At 45.7% G+C, this 16,601-nt stretch overlaps 1 protein-coding gene across 1 annotated transcript in view; it reads left to right on the top strand.

Moving 5' to 3' along the window:
- The window catches only part of LOC121232953 (creatine kinase S-type, mitochondrial), a 52,792-nt gene extending 46,352 nt beyond the window's left edge, over positions 1 to 6,440 (top strand). Inside the window, exon 10 of the mRNA XM_041121509.1 lies at positions 6,206 to 6,440. Coding sequence (XP_040977443.1) covers positions 6,206 to 6,325 — 120 coding nt within the window. The 3' untranslated portion in view covers positions 6,326 to 6,440. The remainder of the gene's footprint in view (positions 1 to 6,205) is intronic.
- The last annotated feature ends 10,161 nt before the right edge of the window (positions 6,441 to 16,601 follow it).

Below are 16,601 nucleotides of genomic sequence, written 5' to 3'. Positions count from 1 at the left end.
AAGTAGAAAATAATTTTTTTGTTGTTTCCTTTGCTTCTGCATGCGGCCTTTGCTTTTCTTTATTAAACTGCCTGTATCTCAACCCACGAGTTTTTCATCTTATTTTCTCCCCCCTTGTCCTGCTGAGGAGGGGGAGTGATAGAGCAGCTTGGTGGGCACCTGGCAGCCAGCCAAGGTCAACCCACCACATCTACAGTTAGACAGCAGGACTAAGCCAGTCCTTTCACAACAAAATAATGGAGGAGGATGAGTTGGTGCCATCTTACCATGTCCAATGTCACACCGAGTACAGGATGCAAGAGAGCTGGGTTTAAATCAGTCCTCTGCCTTCTGTAGAGCAGAGATTTGAATTGTCATGTCTGAGCCCTCCCTGTTGGGCTGTAGGCTAAGATGAAATGGGTTAGTCTCAGACACTTCTTTTGAAGCTATTTCAGTTTGAATGCATATTCACTGAGCCAGAAAGAGAGTGGAAATGACCCTACAGTCTGGTGGTGTCCCCTTAGTGTTGTGTGACAGATGGTGAAGTTGCTCTCCTGGAAGACTCAGGTCCCAGACCTCTTTCCAGTTTAAAATTTAAGTATTTTATAAAGCAGAACAGCTTCAAAGAGCAAATCTACAGGTGAATGGGGAAAAAACCAGCAGTGTGAAATAGTTGTAGCCCACTTCCATCAGCTCTACCTGAGCCAAATCCTTACTCCAAGTCATATACTAAACCCTGTAGCACAGCTATACAGCTTCCCTTTCCTCACTGAGATCAGGGCTGTGTTCATCCTTGGACATGTCAAGAACAACTGAGATGAAAATTAACCTTGCAAGACCCTGTAAGCCCAGTGATTCGAGCACTTTTCTAGTAAATAGGAAATATAGGTTCAAATCTTCTGTCAAACATGTCTTTTACTTCCCACGAGTGCTCTAACCTCTCAGTTATGCTCAATTGGGTAGGCCCTAGTGCAATAGATGTCTCCCGAGGACTCTTACTCCACTGGACTCTACTAACAACACAAAACAGGGTTTTGTCTCAGATGCCAATCTGCTTGCATGGGTCAGGATTTGAAAGGCTGCCTGCCTGCATAGCAGCAAAATTGTAATTACCTTGGGAACTGCTGCAAGTTAAAACTCCATTGCAAAATAGAGTGCACTGTCAAGGTATATTTATACAGACCAGCATAGCACTGAGAGGCTTTAGCAGCTTAGGTATGTATGCAGTTTGGTCCTATTACTGCGGCACAGCACCTGAGTTCAGACTGATTCTTGCCAGGATTTTGTAACACAAATAGAACCCTGGGCTAATGCACTTAGACTGCAACTAGATTAAAACTGGTTCACACCCATCCAGTTGGATTCCCTTTCTTGCTCACTGTCGTGGTTTAACCCCAGCCAGCAACTAAGCACCACGCAGCCGCTCACTCACTCCCCCCCCCACCCAGTGGGATGGGGGAGAAAATCGGGAAAAAGAAGCAAAACTCGTGGGTTGAGATAAGAACGGTTTAATAGAACAGAAAAGAAGAAACGAATAATGATAATGATAACACTAATAAAATGACAACAGCAATAATAAAAGGATTGGAATGTACAAATGATGCGTAGTGCAATTGCTCACCACCCACCGATCGACACCCAGCTAGTCCCTGAGTGGCGATCCCCCACCCCCACTCCCCCCAGTTTCTATACTAGACGTGACGTCACATGGTATGGAATACCCTGTTGGCCAGTTTGGGTCAGGTGCCCTGGCTGTGTCCTGTGCCAACTTCTTGTGCCCCTCCAGCTTTCTCGCTGGCTGGGCATGAGAAGCTGAAAAATCCTTGACTTTAGTCTAAACACTACTTAGCAACAACTGAAAACATCAGTGTGTTATCAACATTCTTCTCCTACTGAACTCAAAACATAGCACTATACCAGCTACTAGGAAGGCAATTAACTCTATCCCAGCTGAAACCAGGACACTCACCCTGCATTTTCTGCCCATGGGACAGAGCAAATTCAGGTCTTCTGTCCTTTCTTATTTGGACCTCCTCTTAAATGTCTTCACAGCCAAGGTATATTTTGACAGGGGTTTGGAGAATTTTAAATTTTGGATTTTGATGCCTATGCTGGCAAGTAGGTAGCTAACTTCCTTTGGATCTAGTCCTAAATACATAGGTATTTATTAAAATCTGAAGCATCACCATGTGTGCTTTATACTAAAATAACGCTAATAATATAAGAAGGATTACATGGCATGATTAATTAATGAGTTCTACTGACAGATGACTTGAACCTATAAATTTTGCTTATATGAAGACCTCTACTGAAGTCAGTGGTGCCTCATATAGTGAGGATTCAAAGAATTAAGCGAATAGATAAGATACAATCCCTACCTTGTAGATTTTTAAATCTAAATAGGACAAGACAAACTCAGAGGGATAGAAATGTTTATTATTGGACATCTTTTTCAGTATATAATGAAATAAATTCCATTATGTGGTAAATGTGTTTACAGAACTGAATTGTATTCCTAAAGGTGCAAGATAAAATTGTTTGCATTTTTCCTTTGTTTCAGTTACTGGTCAATGCAAACTTAATATGAAATTATTTTACTCCTGGAGGTTGCAAATTCAGACCTCTGATTTCCCAACACAGCTGGTCTGCAAAAGACAGTAAAATAAACTGCTAAGCCACTGAATACTTTATAGTAAAAACAAATCCCTTGAAAATAAGTCACTGTCACAATAAAGAGACAATGGGATTTAGTCTTTGTGTTAAGTTTTAACAAACCAGTCATTAAAGATTGCTAATGAACCATTTCACAGAGATTAAGAAAAATCAGTAATATAGCTTGCTGGCTACTGTGAAGCTAACAATGCCATGGGGTCTGGAGTCCTAGCATGTCACTGCCTGTGGAGGAATTATGCTGGGGACAAGATATCTTGTATTCTTCAGTAATTTTGAAAAAGATTACAAAGATACCACTATGCTGTGCAATATAAAATTGCAAATTTTGCTGCTGCTCTGCATCTGAATCCGATTCTACCAGTGCCAGTGTACATCAAGAGCACGTCAGCTGAAAAAGAAGGGTTTATAGATGATATAAAGCCAGCATGAGTTTAGGATGAGTCCCTCTACCTGAGAAATGTGGTTCCTGGCTTAATAAAACAGTATCAGCAATGCCAACACTCCTGTCAGAATGAGTAGGACATCTTTCCCTGCATAAAGGCACCTGATGAATTATTGTGGTAGGGAATGATCAACTCATGATCCTCTGCAGGGGAATGTATGGTGCTGCAGGTGGAGTGAGCTATGCCTTTGAAGAAGTATAAGACTCTGGTTTGATGAGTTCTTTCAGCCAGTCAGTCTAAACGGCTGTGGCCAAAAGTCTAGCCCTGCCATCCTACCAACTCCCAGTCATGTGAAAGAACCCCCACTTCCCTCCTACCTCATGCATCCAGCAGCATTCAGGGCTCATGGTACCACTGGATTGGGGAAATGAGTGTCTCTTCCCCTCCTTGCACCCCCATTCCAATTAGTTTTCAGCTGACTGTGCTCACAAATTCTCCTGCAAGCACAAGGGAGGTACAGGCTTGGGAACTGGAAACACACAGCAAGGAAGGTGAGACTGCCTCTCTTGGCAGCTGCAAGTGACCATTAAAGAGCAGCTGAGCTGGCCTTCTGCTGAGAGTCCAGAAAACAGGGGAGTTAAGCACTTTTTCCTCTTCGGAATTTGTATGGACTCAAGAGGGTGTTACAATAATGACTATTCCTGAAGCTGCAGCTGGAAACACAGCTCTTGGGGGATTCCTTCCAGTGTTTTCCAGGGGAGGAGCATATGCCTTCCCGGTGACAGTGGAATGTCGGCAAGCAGTACAAGGGCCAGTTTGTGCTCTAGGGCCACTGAGAGCTGTGCTGGCAATCTGGAAAGACTGGTACAGAAAATGAGAGGGGTTAAATGCCAAACAGGGCCTATGATTTAGGTTCAGTGAGCACAGGGCAGCAGAGTAAAAAATGCAGAAAGGCAAAAAAGATGCAATAGTAAGAAATTGTGAAGGAATGCTGAGGGAGAAACTTCTGTATCAGAACCCTGGGATTCACAGCTATGCTGTGACTCCTTTACATATGTGGAGCCCAAACAAAGACTGTAGTAAATTGGAAAAAGAATATAAAGACATTCCATGTAGTCTGGTATTTGATACAGGCAAGACTGTGCAGCTGAATATGTCACAGTGTCAAGTTCTTCAGAAAGTTTGAAAAGTCACTTTGTTTTTGTTCTGGCTGATAATATTTATAATCCTTAAACCCCCAAAAGAGAAGTTTTGTCTGCTGAAGAAGTGTCAGAGTCTTTAGTTGTACTTACGTGTGACTGATGGCATCTTTGTTCACTCTATTTTTGTCTATGATCTTCGGATAGTTAATATTAATTGCCAGAGTGTCAGGATGACATTTTTCTGGTTGTTATAATTTTGATTTAAGCCTGGGGAGAGAAAGGAACAAGGAAGGCTTGCTTTTGCTTAAATTCTTTTGTATATGTAGCATTCTGAGGATTCCTGTACAGGGGGCTATTTTGGTTTTTTAACCATAAACTGAACAAATTACTGATCCTTTTCTTTTTGGCTTCCATGTCTTTTTGTAGTAAGTGTTTACATATTCTATATCTAATCTCAAATATTAATGGGTTTTAATTGTTATGCCCAAGGATGCACAGTCTTCAGTAAGCCTGCTCAGCTGACCATATCCCCGTATTACTTTCATGAGGCTATGTTGCCTGTGGCTCTGATTCTTCAAGATGTTTAAATAAGTGCTTAAATGTGTTGCTAGATCAACTCACATATTTAAAGGTTTATATTTTGGCAAGCATTTAAATGCCTGGATGAACTGAAGCCTTTAAAGGTTAGCCCGTGGTTGCCTATTTTATTAGTTACTTTACACAGTGAGCAAACAATGCTCTTTAATATTTCTGTATCAAAATGAAAATCCGAAAAACATTGTTCAGGTGAAGTAGGATCATTAGACACACATTATCACGATAGCAAAAGAATTTTCCCTCTTGTTAATTTTGATGGGTCCCTGTTAAAAAAAACAGTGTTTTCTCATAGGAGAACATAATTTTTGCTTTTTCAGAAACACACAAAGAACTACATGGCTTTAAACTTAAATAGCACAGAACTACACTAGTATCTTAATACCATAGAATAAGTTTTAGTTTCTACAGTTGATGATGTACAGAATGCGTAAGAATCGATTATCCTCTGCAATTCACTGGTGTCCACTTGGATGCGGTTCATTCTTTCTTCTACAGTACTGACTGTATATTGAATAAAGCTGTTGTGTTTCACAGAATATAGGAAAACAACAGTCTAAAACATCGAGAAGTAAGCACATATGTACAGATTCTTTAGGCATGCTAAACAGTAAGGGAGGGCTCTGCATGATTCTTTGAATCATTTCAGTACTACTCATCTCTCTCATTCCTATCCATCAAGAAAATACAACTCCCCCCCCTTTCTACAGAAGAAAGACAAAGTGCCAGTAGTTTCTGCAGTCATTTGCCAAATGTCAGACTAATGTTCAATAGCTTTTAAGCCCAAAGGCATTTGGATAAAGGCATTAATCCAAACCTCACAAGATGCTGTTGGCAAAACACCAGAGCCTCTTTACTTACACTGGCATTTGTTGCTTCAGAGAGAACTGCCTGATGACTCTGAACATCCATGGCACTGCCTTTTCAGTTTCTTTGTCCTAATATGTGAATGCTGAGAACACAGCAGATGGCAACTCATGGCTGTGCCAGGCTGTAGTTCTCAGCAAATGTCTGGGGAGGATCTTGTACCCTCAGAGTGGTCACATTGGAAATAGGTCTCTAAACTCATGCCTAAACATTTTATTTAAGCACTTCTGTTTGTTTGTTTATATAAGGATATGTGTAGGAGCAGAATTTGGTGGAAATACCTTTAGGGGCCTATTTGAAAATTTCTATTGTCAGAAGGCCAAACTCAGCACGAACAGGAGAAGGGGTAGGGAGAAGGGAATTACTATGGGCTTCCACTGGACCAGTGCATGACCCATATTCCCTGTGCCACAGCATGTGTGATCTCTATGCCAAGGTCTCTATGGCCCTCCTTGGGTCTGGCTTTACTTGCTGTCTTTGCCGTACAAGCCAATTTTTTCCTTCCTCTATTAACAGCGTTACCTAAATCTTTTATTCTTATTGTTTTTCTTCTTGTTGTTGTTGTAGGTAGAACTAGTTCAGATTGTCATTGATGGGGTCAACTATCTAGTTGACTGTGAGAAGAAACTGGAAAGAGGTCAAGACATTAAAGTACCACCACCATTACCTCAGTTTGGCAGGAAGTGATCTTGTGGCTGATGACTGTTAATGATGGTAAATATGGCTGCCATTTTGACAGAAAGGCACCTCTGTATATCTCTGTATAAATACCTTGTGTAATAAAACACTGCCTAATACCTAATGTCTCTCTAGATGCCTGGTTGCACTGACAGAAACTAGTCTTAGTGCAGCTTTAGTAGGACAACCACTTTGTAGGGTCTGCTTCCCTTTTCCCTTTGTCATCTCAGCAAGCTTTACCAAGGCTTTGAACCTTTCTTTCTTGGCTGGTGATAAGGAAAGTATTACTTGAATAATGCAAAAAGCACAAACCCTTAATTCTAGCCTGTATGTGCACTTATGGCCATATTTACACAGTCTTCTACGAGCAACTGATTTTTATTCACAGAAGCACTTCTCTCAAGTGACTGTCCAGACAGCCAAAATCTGTCAGTCTGAAGGGCAGGTGCTGCAAAGCGCTCATTACTTTTTCAGCATTCAACACCATGGTAAGTTCAATAGTTAACTAGAGTAGGTAGCTGCAAATGGCTTCAGTCTCTGAAGCCTGCCACTTGACCTGTCATCTGGAACCCATTGGTGTCTCTGTATGGGAGCTGTCTCTTCTCTGTCCAGGACTGGTTTGCAGACAAACTTCTTTACCACGTCATCCCAAATCCTCAGACTTTCTTAGCCCTGGAGAGATCACCAGGTCACATCTCAGGTGTTTTCCTCAGGCACCACCTCTGGTCTGTGGCCTTAGGCTGCAGCAAGCTGGACCGAAAATCAGCAGTAACAAATATCAGTTTGCTGATACTCTGTATCCAACAGAAACCTGTCCAGCATGGCCTATTCCAGTCTTTTCCTGCAGCTTTCAGGTCCCAGGTAATGGGGACCAGGCTCCAGCACTAGTCATCCAAGTGCCTAGGATGTACTGCCATCCTGAATAAAATCTTCTCAGTGCTCACCACTATTCCATGTGGTGAGCAGCTTGGAAAAATAGCAGACAGTTATAGTCCCTTTGCTTCTCTTTTGCATATTGAAATGTAACCTTTCAAAACACCAGTTTTTCTCTGAAGAAAAAAAATCAAAACATGCTCTGCTGAATGTGCTGTCTGTATTGCTGTTGAGCTGGGAGTAGTATCTGTAAGGGTATGTAGAAGAGGGTATCTGCTCATGTATTGGGTTTGCGTGGCAAGGTTTTGGCAGTGGGGGGGAGCTACAGGGGTGGCTTCTGTGAGAAGATACCAGAAGCTGCCCCCATGTCGGACAGAGCCAGTTCCAGCCAGCTCCAAGACGGACCCACTGCTGGCCAAAGCTGAGCCAATCAGCAATGGTGGTAGCACCTCTGTGATAACATATTTAAGAAGGGGGAAAAAACTGCTGCGCAACAGCAGCTGGAAGAGAGGAGTGGGAATATGTGAGAGAAACAACTCTGCAGACACCAAGGTCAGTGAAGAAGGAGGGGGAGGAGGTGCTCCAGGCGCCAGAGCAGAGATTCCCCTGCAGCCTGTGGTGAAGACCACAGTGAGGCAGGCTGTCCCCCTGCAGCCCATGGAGGTTAATGGTGGAGCAGATCTCCACCTGCAGCCCGTGGAGGACCCGACGCCGCAGCAGGTGGATGTGCCTGAAGGAGGCTGTGACCCCGTGGGAACCCCGCGCTGGAGCAGGTCTTCTGGCAGGACGTGTGACTCTGTGGGGGACCCATGCTGAAGCAGTCTGTTCCTGAAGGACTGCACCCTGTGGAAAGGACCCACACTGCAGCGGTTCATGAAGAACTGCAACCCCTGGGAAGGGACCCCCCATTGGAGAAGTTCCTGAAGGACTGTCTCCCATGGGTGGGACCCCACGCTGGAGCAGGGGAAGAGTGTGAGATGGAAGGAGCGGCAGAGACAATGTGCGATGAACTCACCACAACCCCTATTCCCTGTCCCCCTGCGCCGCTCAGGGGGAGGAGGTAGAGAAATCAGGAGTGAAGTTGAGCCCAGGAAGAAGGGAGGGGGTGGGGGAAAGCTGTTTTAAGATTCATTTTCATTTCTCATTATCCTTCTCTGACCTTTGATTGGCAATAAATTTAAATTAATTTCCCCAAGTCGAGTCTGTTTTGCCTGTGACGGTAATTGGTGAGTGATCTCCTGTTGCGGGGGGGGGGGGGGGAATGAGAGAGAGAAGAGGGGTTTGGATCGCTTAAAGAATCACCTCCAATTGTATTAGCAATAGGAAAATGATTTAATAGAAATTTATATGAAAGTGCGACTTCACAGAGTTCGATGGCAAGGTTGACTCTATTACTTAGTACATGGATGAAATGCACACAGAAAAATTAAGTTAGAATGAGACTAAACTTATGTATATAGAGACCGAAACCGTAATAGGGTAAAAAGAAATATTACAAAGAAAAATCAAGTTAGAATTAATTTCTTGTGATTTGTGCAAAGGTCTGGAATGTGGAAAAGTAGGGGAGACCCTCCCGTTGAGTCACGAGGTTCAGAGAGGACCCCCTTGCTTTCTAAACTCCTGTCAGAGTCTAGGTGCGGCTGGATCAACTCCTAGTCCCAGACTTGGTCAACTTTTTATATCTAAAGGGGTTATGAGTGTAATAGCAGCCTGAGATTCATTCACAGTCAAATAAAATTCACAACAGTAATTTAAGGATAAATTTGAAAGTAATAACTTATAATATACTTGCTGTAATATACTTACTATAGACTATTCGAGTTAGAACACGCACATGCGTAAAGACACTAAGAGGTATACATATAAGAGAGTAAAAGAGGTATACCTGTTAAAAATTCCCCTCGAGGTCAGTGAAAAGATTCACGTAGAATGCTTCTGCATCTTTCTCAACAGGCGAAGGGTCAAGCCTCAAGGAGCGGAGAGTATCAGCCCAGGTCGTGTCGGCTTTCAGCGACAGACCTCCCATTTTCACAATCAGGAAAGTTTGCGAGCTCTGAGAGGCATCCCACTCAGAGGGAGATGCTGGTTACAGCCCGCTGCAGTCCAGGAGAGCTCAAAGGGCCTCACTTAGTACCGCTGCTTATAGGTTCGGGAGATGATTGACTTTTGTCATCAACGAATTGCTGGAATCCCAGCTGCGCTGGTACCATTTCACGCGCAGATAAGGAAAGCTCTGAGGCTGGCTGAGAATAACTTAAAACATAGATATGGGATGCTCCAAGATTGTCAGGGGAGGACTGTAATGTCTCAAGGTTGTTATGAGAGAAAAATGGCTGTAGGTTGTTATGAGGACTGGCTATCTCTATTCCCGTCCCCCACCTCTGCTGGGCAGCAGGAGTCCTTGAGATGCACAGCATAACTCCCTGTCTTAGCTGTGTAAGAGTTCCTGGCACAGTCAAGGGTCGCTTAACTGCCCAACTCATTACACTTATGCTAAGGCCTAGCAAGACTTCCTGAATTCATAAATCAGCCTGGAGAGGGGGAAGAAATGCACCACCACATCTCCCTGTCCTTATCTTGACCCACGAGCCTTTTGTCTTTTTTTTTTTTCTCCCCCCTGTCCATTTGAGGAGGGGGAGTGATAGAGCGGCTTGGTGGGCACCTGGCATCCAGCCAAGGTCAACCCACCACAGCTCCCTTAAGGGTATCTGGTCAAGGACCTTTTCAATGCAAAAGGGGATAAAAAGAAAGGGGGGAAGCAAGGAACAACACATAGAGATACAAACCTGACCAACAGATGATAAGGGAGGCAGTAGCAAGAACTAAACCTGGTAGGTCACACTAACTGATAACGGTAGGTGGAAGGTGAGAACATTTATTTCAGTAAGATTATCTGATCAAGGACCTTGTCAAAATGGGATAAGGAAAAGGGGGAGGTAATAAACAAAACATCCAGAGGCACAGACCTGACAAACAATAACAGAGTCAATGACCAGAAGTCACACTAATTGAGGGGCTATCAAGAAACTGCAGGGAAATGGGGAGTTTGCAACTGATAAGGATGCAAACCTGAGGGTCCAGGATATTGTAGGGCATGGAGGAAGGGCTGGGAGGGTGGAACTATACAAAATGATGAAGGAATGTGCAGGGGGAGGGGATCAGGGAGGAACAAAGGGAGGAACAGACAGAAAGGGGTGTAAAAGGGGCCAGTTGTGTGCAAAACATCTGCTTGTCTGACCCAGACCTGTGCCTGATCACCGCAGTCTGTCCTATCTTCTCATTAAATCTTCTCTTAACTATCTCTCTGTGTAATCTCACACTCTGTCCTGTGTATGAGCGCTGCAAGAACTAAGTGCCATCTACTGGTGAGACCTATGTGAGTGGATATGGGGCCAGCAACTGGAGTCAGATTGGGGGTGTAGGTGCCCCAGGCCTGTGGTGCCATTAACTGGAATGAGTGGGGGTCTCGGTTCCAGTCACTGAGGCAGGACCGGTGTGTGTCCTGGGTGCAGCTACTGGAGGGACCGGTGTGAGTGAGGAGAGTGAGGGGCTCAGCATGTGTGGCTGGAGTGGGACTGCAGGTGTGACTGGTACCTGGTGCTGGCTGCTGGGGCCCGGGTCAGTGCTTTTATCTTCCCCAAACCGGGTGTGCATGGGTGTGTGCATTTCTAATTCACTAGCAAGCTTCAAGCTGGACTAGCTGGTGAGTAGGAGGCCCCAGGTCCAGGCCGAGGTATCAGGCAGGCAGAGGGTCTGCTGGTATTCGGGGGGATCTGCGAGTGTGGAGTGCCTGTGAGACAAATGTGCGAGTGCATGCATCTGTTTGCTAGCAAGCATCAAACTGGACTAGCCAGTGATTAGGAGACCCATGGAACAGGTAAGAGGGCTCAGGATCTGGGCAGGGGTATCGGACAGACAGAGGGGCCGTGCCCGTACCTGAGGGTTGTGCATGTGTTTGTAAATCTAGAGAGTAGGGGCGTGTGTGCTTTCACTAGTGAACTTCAGTCCTTACCAGCCCAAGAGGAGGAAGGGGACTTGGCTGTCTATGCTTATGTTTTATGTGAGTCTTATATGTAGGTGCTGTTGAAGGCAGTGCCTTGTCTGTGGCAGTCTGTGTAGCCGGCTGTGTCAGTGTCCTGTGTGTGTGTTTGTGTGTGTGTGTGTGTGTGTGTCTGGGATACATGCTCAGCTTCACTACTGGTTGAACCTGCAAATGGGAAAGCAGCAGCCACATCCATCAGCCTGGGATGGAGGCCCCTGGGTGCACCATGCTGGCCTCCAGCATTTGGGCAGGAGGAATTTCCGGGCCCGAAGCTGCTGGAGGTGGCAGACACTTATAACATCCCTTAACAGCATCAGCAGAACACGTTTCAGATCTTACAAGGGCAGGCAAAGGACACTGCCAAGGTGCCCATTGCTACTGTAGGTACGGATATGTCTAGGGCATGCAGTCCGGTAATCCCCAAACAAGTACTTGGAGCTCATTCCCACACCTCGTGCAATGTAACTTCATCACTGGTAGCCATGCACCAGGACTGAGTAGCTGAGCTAAGCAGACCACATGCAGTCCTAAGCTAATGTGTTCATACTGCTTTCAGAACCTCAGCTAGTTCCTCTGCAGGGCTATGCACGTATTTATTCAGAGATCTCTAACATGGCAGGGTTTCACTGTGTATATGTTCCTGAAGTGCCAGATACAGCATTCAGACATGCTTTTGTCCATTAAAAATCCTACTGTCCCCTATCCCTGGGTTCCTCCACCATTAATTAGAACTAAAACGTACCAAGTTGTCCACAGTTCTCTAGCAGTCATGGTGACATTTTGCCCTTAGGGGTGAATGTCAGATCATGCCACAGAAATGGTCTTATTGCTAAGTCTCTTGAAAAACATCTCCCATTTCTAGTCAGCTCCTGAGAAAGCTAGAATCAAATGGCATTAGTTATGCTAACCATATTACCAGAGGTCGGGAGCAGGGGGTTCCGGTCACACTTGAGGTTCAGGTGCTTGAGAGATGTGGGAAGAGTGATTACCATTGAAAACTGAGGCAAAAAATGTGTTGAATACCTCAGCCTTCTCCATGTTGCTTGTCACTAGATCTCCTGTCTTATTTATTGGGGGGGGGGGGGTGGGGGGTGTACATTTTCTTTAATATTCCTTTTCTGACCAATGTACTTGTAGAAGCCCTTCTTATGATTCTTCAAATTTCTTGCCAAATTCAGCTCCAGCTGTGCCTTAGCTTTCCTGAGCCCATCCCTACACATCCGGGCAGCGTCCCTCTGTTCTTCCCAGGATACACATCTGTTTTGAGTTTGTGTGGTGGGGTTTTATGGTAGCGGGGGAGGGGCTGCAGAGGTGGCTCCTGTGAGAAGCTGCTAGAAGCTTCCCCAGCTCCAAGTTGGACCTGCCTCTGGCCAAGGCCAACCCGATCAGTGACGGTGGTAGCGCCTCTGGGATAACATCTTTAAGAAGGGGAACCTACAGTGGGGGAGGAGATTGGAATGTGAGAGAAACACCTATGCAGATACCAAGGTCAGTGAAGAAGGAGGGGGAGGAAATGCACCGGAGGAGGTGATGCCCCTGCAGCCCATGGTGAGATGGCAGGCTGTCCCCCTGCAGCCCACGGAGGTGAACAGTGGAGCAGATATCCACGTGCAGCCCATGGAGGACCCCACGCCGGAGCAGTCGGATGCCCCTGAAGATGGCCGTGACTCCACGGGGAAGCCTGTGCTGGAGCAGTCTGTGACTGAAGATCAGCCCACGGAAAGGACCCACGCCAGGGAAGTTTGTGAAGGACTGCAGCTCGTGGGAAGGACCCACATTGGAGAAGTTCATGAAGCCCGTGTACGTGAACTGAGAGGGAAGACAGCTGTTAAGAAGGGGTCACCCAAGAAGAAGGCTGTCAGCGTCGTTGCTGTAGAGGCCCAAGAAAGCAATCAGCGATCCTCCAGGCATAGAAGAACTGAAACCACCTCCCTTGATTCTGGTGAGGGGACTTCTGGTCTGGCACTGCAAGGGTCAGACGGTGAATACTCTGACGAGGAACAGCAATAGAGGGTCCCTGCCTTCGGCCAGGAGGAGAGGGATGACCGGATATACTGCACTGTGTGGATTCGATGGCCTGGCACATCAGACCCACAGAAGTATAAGGCTTTGGTAGACACTGGTGCACAGTGTACGCTGGTGCCATCAGGGTACAGGGGCACAGAACCCATCTGGATCTCTGGAGTGACAGGGGGATGCCAAGAATTGACTATATTGGAGGCTGAGGTGAGCTTAACAGGGGACAAGTGGGAAAAGCACCCCATTGTGACCGGCCCAGAGGCCCCTTGTATCCTTGGCATAGACTACCTCAGGAGAGGGTACTTCAAGGACCCAAAGGGGTAACGATGGGCTTTTGGTATAGTGTTATGGATGCACGACTAACCAAATCCAACAGGTGTTAAAACTCAGATTTATTCTTCAGCAAAAGTTAGTTAGAAGTCCGGTAACATTTTATAAAACCACAGGCTCAATGATGTAAAGAGAATTAATACTACACGGCTGACTTAAGAATCCCCAAGATTTAAAGTGACGGCTCAAAACGCGTGTATCACTCACCTAAAAGCTGAGGGCTCTCTCCCTCGAAGAGTTACCTCAGGTGGTGCCCCGACCTGAGGGGGAGTCCCCGACTGCAGACCTGCTGCTCCGAGGAGGACTGCCAACGTGTCCTCCGGTGGGACCCCGTTTATACCCCTGTCGAATCTGACCTGTGGTCATTTAATTCTATTGGCTAGGAGGGTCACCTCGGTGTACCTGGCGCATCTCAATTGGCCAGTTCAAATTTCAACCTGCAGCCTCCAGGGTTTCCTTCCCCTTCTCCCTTCCTGGAGAAGTTTTGTTTCAGGATGGGGGGGGGCGGGATGTACTGCCACAATCCACCCTGTGACCACAGTCATGATTCGACTGGTTTCTTTGGAGTGGTGGTACAGTCACCTCTTGCCTCCAAAGTTAAAAGGGGGTGCAGTGTGGCGAGTTTGACGCTCATTGTGGGTCATCGTTCCCTTCTAGTCTAGAACTAAAGTGGAATATCAAACACAGGAATATTCAGTGTATGGACAGTTTAAAGGAGTATACTTAACTGTTAGTACAGGCTTTACTATCACGCGTTTGATAGAACTTATTGCAATATAGATTACAGTAGTCATAATTACAAGGATTATTAAAGATTAGAGAAGGCTGGTCTCCCACCCTGTGAAAGAAAATCTGAACATATCAAAACTTTTCCCAACTAGTTGGTCCCTGTGGCAGAAACAGTTGCCTCCATGGAATTTCAGAGCATAGTGTAGTACCATTCCAACTCCACCCTGTGATCCCATGGGTTAGTTGGAGGATATAGTCACATCTAGTGACCAACTATAATTGTTACATTGCTCTCATGCGAGCTCAAAGACTCGCGATATATTAATGTCCATCATTTTGCCACGACATTATCATCCAGATCTTCACCATCCACGCCTGTCACCATCATCACTGTCAGCAAAAGGACTGGAATGACTTGTTCCTTCATGATCCTGTAAAAAAGCACAAACTAGGCCTCGGTCTTAAAACCGGGTCGCAGGGTTATAAGTCTGGTATTATCCACTGGGCACTGATACGGTGAGTCTTTCCACTCCCATCCAAGGCTTCCCAGGCATGCAGGCCTCTGGGTTTTGCTAAGGTCATAGGAACAATACCAATGGAGGGCAGTTTCACCATGACAGGTTGGCCCACATATGTCTCCCATGGGAACTGGTGTCTCTGGTCATCTGGTATAGAGTCCTTGCCCCTTAATGGTTCCGTAGGACCAAATGCTCGAATTTTTGGACTACCATAATTTCCCCACCGGTTGTTAACCGTAAAAACTGCCTGTGGTAATCGTGTGTCCCAGTTATGGCGTGAGACATCAGCATGTTTTTTAATCAAGCCATTGGTTTGCTCAACTATACCATTGGCTTGGGGGTAATATGGGGTGTGAAACACCCATTTGATGCCTTCCCCTGGCGCCCAGTCTTGTACCACTGTGGCTGTGAAATGTGATCCGTTGTCACTTTGAATGCATTCAGGAATAGGTAGAATACCAAACCATCCTCGCAAAACCTGAACTGTCTGGTCTCCAGTGGCTGTGCCAACAGCCATTGCCATGGACAATCCTGATACTACTTCCATTCCTGCCAAAATATACTTCTTCCCATGAGATGGTCTTAAAGGACCAATGTAATCAACCTGCCACGTGCTCCAAAGAGCCTTGCCTTGTCTGATATGATGGGCCGGAGCTTGGTTTGGGTGATTAGCTTTAAGCCTTATTCGGCATTGTGGGCAAGCTGTAAGAATTGCTTCACAGGTTTTCATAGACACTGGCCAACCCCAAGATCGGCATTCATAATAGAGATCTGCTTTCCCTGAGTGGCCTCGCTTGATATGCAACCATTCTGCTAGTCTATCCCAATCTTCCTTCTCACTTGTGACCATCCTGATTTGGGCCAGGTGGTCCACCTGCTGATTCCATTTTGCAGCTGAGGTTCCATCCCGAGCATGTCCCTTCACCCATCCCACCTTTAAAGGTCGGGATCTCCCTATTGCCAGAAGATGTTGCCAGTCCTCTGTCCTCCACACTTTCACATGACCTACTTCCCACTTACTAGATTCCCACTGACATATCCACTCTGTAGCACCCTTAAAGGTCGCGCAAGAGTCAGTATAGACGATGGTAGCACCATTCTCTACAGCCAGTAATAAAGCCCATAGTTCTCCTACTTGTGCACTACCGTCACCCTCTTCTTCGACTGTCTTCCCAGTACCGATATCCAATGCCACTGCTTTATATTGCCATTTTGATCCCACTCTGCGAAGGCACAGAACAACACACACAGACCAATGTGATCAGGTGAAGTCCCCTTTACTAGAGCATCAGACATCATTTTATACATTATTTACATCTGTACATGCGTTTAGCTATTTTACTATTGGTTGCACACATTATTCACGCACTGTCCACGCGTCTAGTTACACTTAATGATTGGTTATATCAACACTGTACACGCGCATAAACATAAAACATAATTGGTTATACTAACTAAAACATGCGAGACTTGTCTCAGTCTGGTCAAGATAAACTGCCGAATTGAGGTTGTTTGTGCCAAGTTCTCTTTATCATGGAATGCGCACCTGTGTTTTTCTAATTGGTATCTTTCATATTTTTGTCTTCTGTTTATTCTGTTCAAGGCCTTCTAAAGGCGTCTGGAATGCTCTTGTGACCATTAGCTAAAAATGTTTCACAACACCACTCGATGGACAGATGCATCCGTGAACCCCACTCCCTGCACGTCTGAGCCTGCCACGAATTCAGGTGCCTCCTCAATTGGAGAAGGTTTATATGGTTGGCCCAGCAAGGCT

The sequence above is a fragment of the Aquila chrysaetos genome, assembly GCF_900496995.4.
Source record: "Aquila chrysaetos chrysaetos chromosome W unlocalized genomic scaffold, bAquChr1.4 W_unloc_2, whole genome shotgun sequence".
NCBI lineage: Eukaryota > Metazoa > Chordata > Aves > Accipitriformes > Accipitridae > Aquila > Aquila chrysaetos.
Note: the sequence above shows the minus strand (reverse complement) of the source record. Positions and strands in the feature narration are given on the sequence as shown.